The sequence below is a fragment of the Zeus faber genome, assembly GCF_960531495.2.
Source record: "Zeus faber genome assembly, chromosome: 10".
NCBI lineage: Eukaryota > Metazoa > Chordata > Actinopteri > Zeiformes > Zeidae > Zeus > Zeus faber.
The window spans coordinates 24,007,610-24,015,396 of record NC_137199.1 but is presented as its reverse complement, the minus strand read 5'-3'; the positions used below and the strand labels follow the sequence as shown (position 1 = coordinate 24,015,396).

Here is a 7,787-nt window from a genome sequence, read left to right as displayed (position 1 = left end):
GAGGTGATTTCGAGGCCTGTACTACAGCTCGCGTACAGGCTTCAACTTACGGTGCTTCCTTATTTTGGCTTTATTTGGGTTTTTAACTCTGTGCGGGGTCAACGGCCTATACACTCCAAACTGAATTGATTGCTACTCCAAGTTTATTCCAAATTCTAAGAGGGGAATATTGTGTGTTAAATACCTAGTATTACCCATATCGGCCACAGCTTATTAACTCCAACCTGCCTAACCAGGTTCATTCAAGCTGTTTGGCACAAGGTCATAGGTCAGATTGATTAAAAGTACTGATAGAAACTGAAATATTAGGCGCTCTGATGTTTGAGGACAAATAAGATTTAAAAAAAAATACAGTAGTATATACAGTAGTCTCGTGTTAAAATAATTATAAACCAAAACGCCTTTTTATGTTTTTTTACCACACCTGAAGTGACGAATAAAAAGATATTCAGTAGAAGTCCATACTCGACGAAAGGGACGCCGCAGCGCATGCGCAGTCGGGCAGGCGGACGCTCCGCGCCTCATAGTGATGAAAAGTTCGACTCTTCTTAAAGTCGTTCGATTTTCCAACTCTTCGTTTGGTTCGGTTGGTGTGGGTGTGAGCGAGGGGGAGATGTCCTGTGAGGTGTGACCAATCAACCAAGGTCATAAGAGGAGAGGAGAGAAGACTTCAACTCTGCTGGACACGGAATTCTCACAAAAGCAAATTTGAGTCTGTCAAAACCATACAGGCGGAAGAATGCAACGAAACGGGTGACCCCTTTGGCGGAGTGACGACCGGCTCGTTTTTAGAAAGATACGTTCGCTACGACCGAATCGTTCACGAGCCACGCATCGGGGGAGCCTCTTAGGATCCAACATGGCGGACTTTGACACCATATATGAGATAGAAGACGAAGACGAGGAGCGCGTAGTGAGCGAGGAGCTCTTATCCAGATACTGCCCGGAGCCCGTGGTCATGAGAGGGGCTGGGCACATCACAGTGTAAGCAATAACCCGTCGTTCGCCCGTATTTGTCGGCTTTGCTCCGTTCTGACTCCCGACTGTCGAGCCTCGTGCTAGCTTGGCGGCTAACGTAATCACGTCAACTAGCCATTTTGTTTTGAAACGTGCTTTCTCACTTTGCTCTCACTTTCACTCCGTGAACGCCCGTCCACCTGACAGCGATGGGCCACGTCGACTAGTCAGCCAATGTGGAGTAGTGCGTAGTGCAGGTGGAGTGCGTGGTTTTTGTTTTGACGCTGGGAACAATTCAGCTAACCACTAACTGTAGCAGCTGACCACTGTATCAACAGTCCCGCTTCCTCAGTGTGATGGAGCGGTGCGGTGTTTCAGAGTCACCACCCGCACGTCTTGTTAATATGATTTATGGTGGTTTGCAAGTGGCCATCGGTCAGCAAGCTCCTGCCACAGGATGATGCAGCGGTAAATTAGTGATACAAGCGAACACCACCTCTTTGGACGAGTCAGGAGACTGCTCAAGAAGTCAAAAAAAAAAAAAAGTCGAGAGTCGGACTTCCATCACTAGTGACCATCAGTCATTAAGCTCCTGCCATAGGATGCAGCAGTAAAACTCCGTTTTACATCTAAAACACACTGAACATCCCACAGAACGACTTAATTTTAATATTTTGCTCATTTCCGGACGGATTACGAAAAAATCGCTTTCATTTTTTTTAATCCGTATTTGGCATCTCTCACAGTAGCATTTACTCTAGCATTTCCCTTACAAAATGACTGGCTTTCACTTTTATTTCCTGTCACAAAAATTATTGACATTGTTGTTTTGTTTTTGTTTTTTTTGTTTTTCCATCTCAACCTTTACCTTTTACTGACGCAACCAGCAACACTCCCATAGACAAATCCTGGAACTGATCCTGTTTAAAAAATATATATACTTTTGTGAATTGAGATTTGATGAATTCTGTTTTAGAATCAGAATCAGTATAGAATAGTAGAATTTTCGTTTTTGTGTTGGTATGGGTTCATGCATTGTAGTCCAGACAGACAAAAGAAAACGCATCAGTCTAAATGCTTAATAGAAAGTACAATAAACAAGATGTGCTCAATGCAGAGGAAGAAAACTTAAAAATGTTATGGCAGGGGTTAAGTGCCAACAAGGATGCAAGTATTGAGTGGGTATAAATACAAATATGGTGTATGGTATCTCTTCTTGTAAGTGTAACTGTCAATATTATCACTCGCATGTGATTGTCTCAGAGCATTTTTTAAGGTTTCCTAAAGGTAGGACCAGATCATAAGATTTTGTCATGATCATAGGGAATTTTACATGATTAATAATGTATTGTTGACATTATTTGTTCTAAATCCCTTATTGAATTACCTTGGAATACACTGTAATGCAAGCGTGATAACCAACTAAAACTTTTGTTTTCAAATAAAGCACCCTAAATACTTCAGACCTCATCATTTTAGCTTGTTTCTAATTCACACTGTCAAATATAGCAATACAATGATGTTTTGATCATGTGATGAGAACACTAAATTATATACAAAAAATATTATTTTATGCATAGAGAATTCTACTACATATATTATTACCTTTATTGTTGTTTATCGTGCGTCAGTGGTGTCATCATTTAGAGATTTTGATTTTGGAATACACTATTTTGGAGCGAAAATGAATGATTAAAAACACTGATACACTTGAGAGCTGAAATATCTTATTTTTATTTGAAAACTGGGCTTTTAGTCTGATGTCATATATTTTGGTTTTGATTATATGATATAAGATTTTAAATTCATGGAGAGATATGTGATATATAATATGTTGTCGAAATGTGTATGAGGTGATCCTGAATTCACTACTAATCAATCAAAAATGTGTTTTTTACAGGTTTGGATTAAGCAACAAATTTGATACAGAGTTCCCCACTGTTCTGACAGGAAAGGTACAGTTGATTTTTTTTCTTCTATTTGATCACTTTTTAATTCAAAGGAGTGAATTAAGACATTTAAATCCCTGTGACAATATTGTACGTCATGAAATTAATAATTGCAATTAACAATTAAATTGTCCTTTTTGTTCATATTATCCCACTATAATGGTGGCATAAAGTAAAATGCTACTGTTATGACATATAATAATAATTATTGTTATTGTAATTATTGTTATTATTATTATTGTAATAATGTCTACCCATTGGAATAGAGCCATTTATTGCCATTGACAAACAATTGAAACATAACGATTTGGGTTGTAATTATTGTGAAAATTCTAACATTTATTTAAAATGCCCCTTGGATTTGTATGGAAGCATTATTGTGCATCGAATGATTTTACGAATAGATTGATATTGGCCCAAATGTTTGCAATCAGGCGATCATGTAATAATTGTGAAGGCTCTATTAAGCTGCACTTTTCAAGGCTCCTGGAACGGTCTTGATGTAATGGTTGTGCATTTCAACTCGCACGCCAAAGTGCGTCCGATGCGTTTGAATGCAGCTCTGTAAATGAGTAAACTGTCTATGGGGCTCCGTTGGCAAGGACCCTAATGTTTGGGAAGGTACAGTTCCAGGTGATAAAATAATGAAATAAAGACTCGCCCATACACTAGAAAGGAAAGCTTCCTGGGTTGGACGCTGAAACACAAAAAGGCTTCAGGGGTACGATCGGGCCCAGGGAAGTGTGGGGCAATAAAGTGAACCCTCAGTATTGTGACCCAGGGTGACATGTGATGGATGAGGTCACAATTATGATGATTGAAGGGTGCAGATCAGGCCCTGCTGGGCTTTATTCTACGGTCTGCGGCTGTTTGTAAAGAGACCTTTGCATCCTGTCATAAAAGATTACGACCCCCGTTTTATGGCGTACAGACTCTGCAAGGAATGAGCATCCATTCATGTTGTTTGGCTGGTGCTGCCACAGGCCGTGAGCTTATCTCCCCTTTGAGTCCCTCCTTGCCTTGAGTAGTCTGAGGCTTGGTTAGCAAGTTACAGGCATACTACCCAGAGATCTCATCTCATCTCTGGACAACATCTGCAAATATCTACCTGTTGGTTTTCTAAGGCTCTTTGATGCTGGGCCGGTTTCTTTTGAGGCAATTAGGAATCTTTCAAGCTGGTACCGGCATGAAGCGCTTATGAGTCATCTAACTCTTAGATCTAACTCTCGCCTTTACATTGGCAGTTATACTTCAGTTTAATAAAATGGAATGAAAACCACTATCCCTCTGTCATTTAGCATATACTGCTTTTCACCAATCTATCCACACATTTTTTCCAGGTAGCACCCGAGGAGTTCAAAACCAGCATCGGCAGAGTGAACGCTTGTCTGAAGAAGAACTTGCCGGTCAATGTGAAGTGGCTTCTTTGCGGCTGCCTGTGTTGTTGCTGTACAGTAGGCTGCAGTCTATGGCCCGTTATCTGCCTCAACAAGAGAGTAAGTCCCGGCCCTCCTGCGACGCCTGCTACGCTGTCCAACTCTCTCTTAAATCAGCTGTAATGACTCTAGGGCTTTTATAGCGATCCGGGCGCATTGGCTAGAGTGGAGAGGGCAGTAACTACTCTTGTTCAATTAGTGACTCTGTGTAGAAATGATACATTGCGCAGTTTAGGTTGTGAGCGGGGCTGAAAAGGCGTGTCAATTTAAGGTGGCGTTACTGTGCAAAATTACTCGCAACGGTGGAAATTACTAGCCGCTTAAATGGTAGTCCATAAATCCTATTAGTTTGGTTATTGGAGGTTACCGTTGCCTGTTTCACTGTGTGTAAAACCTGAGTAATGTGTTTAATCTGTCCATTAATGTGCACCCTGCCTCCCCAACAGACAAGGCGGTCTCTCCAGAAGTTGTTAGAGTGGGAAAATAACAGGTTATACCACAAGGTAAGACACGGGAGGGAAAGCAATGTGTCGTAGCACCTGTTTTGAAAATACCTCCGTAGATGTTTTGGTTTCGGGAGGGCAGCATAGTTACGGACGATGACAAATAGCCGTTATGTAATCTTTAACCCGCTGCACAACGTATTTTCCCCTGAAGCCATTCGAGGCCGATCTGATGATCTGAAGCACGCGGTCCGAGCAGACTGTGAGGTCAGCAGTAAAATGCTGTGTTAATTTTGTTTTGTCTCGCAGCAACAAATTACAACTAGTAGCGCTACAAAGGCATAAAGGAAGCTCTTCAGGGTGTCTGGCCACGGTTTGACCCCGGCGAGACCAGACAGCCCTGACATTCCCCATCACGCTGAAGGGGAGATTTTAGACAGATTTTGCTTTGTTTCCCTGTGTCTTTGTGTCTGTTTTTGTTTGTGTGTGTTTGTTTGAGGGTGAGCTGGTCATTCACCTAATGTGTGTCTGCTCCTCTCCCTGTAGCTGGGTCTGCACTGGAAGCTCAGTAAAAGAAAATGTGAAAGCAGCAATATGATGGAATACGTAAGGACTCCTAAAATCATTCCACTGAATTTCATTCATTATTGTGCTCTTTTTTTTGTTTCTCTTTAATATTACCCTCGATGATAGTTTTTCCACTCAGGATAATTGCCCTTACAGTGAATATTTTGTCTTTTTCCAGGTGATTCTTATAGAATTCTTGCCCAAATATCCTATATTCCGACCAGACTGACAAGGCTGCTATGACACGGGCCGTGTCGACATTGAATCTGATCCATAGTGCCTTGTGTGTATGTGTGGGTGATGTGTGTGTGTGTAGCATAAATGTTGGAAGAAGGTTTTGCACTGGATTCTCGTGCTGACCCTGTATGTTTATTTCTCCTTGTACATTAGAATTTGCAACACTGTCACTTTGCTTTAGAGCAGATTTTGCACATTTCCTGATGAGAAAATACATGTTTCCGTTTCCTCACTCTTATTTGCTCTCAAATAAGTGAAAATTCAATCTCTATATAAGTGCATTTACCCCAAAGAACTGTCAACCTTACACCATCTGTTGTATATTTAATTCCTTGCAATGAATTTGATGCCTCCAACCTCCTTAAGCATCCTTGCCTTACATATAATCATTGAAACTATATGTGGAAGAGGGGCGAAAGGCATTGATATTCAACAAATTCAAATGCTTTTGGATGGTTTTCCTCATTTTGAAACATGTTATTTTGCAGGTGGATGGAATTGTTGATTTTTGCCTAATGTGCAGTGTATGTCAATACTCTGTTCTCCTTCTGTACTTTAGAAACGCCCCTTTGTACACGGGAACTAGCTTGGTAAAGAAAAAAAAAAAAGATCTTGACTTGTAAATACCATGTTAGGATTAAGCTGTACAACAGTGTACATTTGTTTACATAAAAGTTACTTAGCTGTTTAGTTCTGCCAATATATCGCTGTACCATAGTTTTTGTTTCATGGGAGATGTCTATGTAGCTTCCGGTTTATGGACCTGTTTACCTAGTAAGCCATATAGTTACATTACAGTACACATGTACCTATGAGTTGGGACTAAGAAATTGCACTTGATCCCGTCAAAATGCCAGGACTTTAAGAGTATGGTGTACCTGAAGTTATTAATTATTTTTACAATGACAGTATGTGATGCATGTAAGTGTTCTTTATTTTTATTTTTTGCCAAGGAAGGGGAAGGAAAATTACTTGTCATTATTTTTTTCTTTAGCAAACATGGCTGCAATCGTTTGTTTTTGGAAAACAATGATTCAAACGTTGCACCTCCATTGTCCCCTAAGTTATTTGTTTCATTACAGCCTACGTTTATTGCTTAGTTTTGGAGTTCCCTGTGCTTTCATCCTCATGATCCATTTATCTCATGCATTTATAGTACGTGACACGTTGCACTGAAATTGCACTCTGTTACATTACTTTCTGTTCAGTGCTAGCATCGCTTATCCAAATCCTAGTCAAGAGATTGCTGCAGTGCATTGTATTAGAGTGCCTCTGGAATAGTAGTTGAACCACAGCGAAGTACAGGTTGAAATCCGTTCACTCGTACAAAGGACATTTCTAAACCTCCTCACAGTTCTCTCCCCGTTACAATTATGATGTAAGTGTTTGTCAAGACTCAATCACCGTGAAGAGATTAAATAAATTAAATGTTGATTTTGAACTTTCTCCATTGCTGTCATGTATTTTACTTGCATCCTTTCTGTTATGAGGCCATGTTAACCATGAAACACTGTAAAATAAGTGAATTGAGTACAGTCTTTGTAAAAAATAGATCATTATTGGTGTCTGGACTTTGCCCAAAGATTGCTATTTTACTACCAAGAGATTGGTGAAGTGCGACATGGCTGAAATGTTAACAACCTACAATACCTTAACATGTTTGTTAAACTATAGATTTAATAGAAATACCAATAGGATACTTGTTATCACAAGCAGAAAAGTCTTCTCATGTGCTTTTCTTTGTTCAATGCACTGCTTTGTTCTTTGCTTTACCACTAACATTGTTCTTGTGGAGGGGCTGTAATGAGGACAGATGTCCCCTTGAAACTTAAAATCTACCTTTGTCAAGGCCTTGAAATGGGGCACAACCGTTTTGAAATAATTCACCTTTTTCTTTTAAAAGTTTTTATTTTATTGTTTAAAGAAATCTTTCACATCACCAATACTTTTAAGTAATCTAAACAAGGTTACAGCTTTTTGATGCTGTAGATATATAGATATATATATATATAGATAGTTATATATATATATAGATATATAGATATAGATATATAGATATCTATATATATCTATATAGATATATATCTATAGATATATAGATATAGATATATATCTATATAGATATATATAGAGGCATTACAAGTCATAGAAATTATATTCACATTTTACAGTTTCTTGGTGGTCGATCAAATGTGGCA

At 39.4% G+C, this 7,787-nt stretch overlaps 1 protein-coding gene across 1 annotated transcript; it reads left to right on the top strand.

Moving 5' to 3' along the window:
• The first annotated feature begins 848 nt into the window (after positions 1 to 848).
• On the top strand, positions 849 to 7,030 carry chic1 (cysteine-rich hydrophobic domain 1). The gene is made up of 6 exons (XM_080008493.1): positions 849 to 984; positions 2,858 to 2,912; positions 4,247 to 4,402; positions 4,789 to 4,845; positions 5,332 to 5,391; positions 5,531 to 7,030. The coding sequence occupies exons 1-6, from the start codon at positions 860 to 862 to the stop codon at positions 5,579 to 5,581; spliced, it is 504 nt and encodes a 167-aa protein (XP_079864619.1). The 5' UTR covers positions 849 to 859; the 3' UTR covers positions 5,582 to 7,030.
• Positions 7,031 to 7,787: the final 757 nt, after the last annotated feature.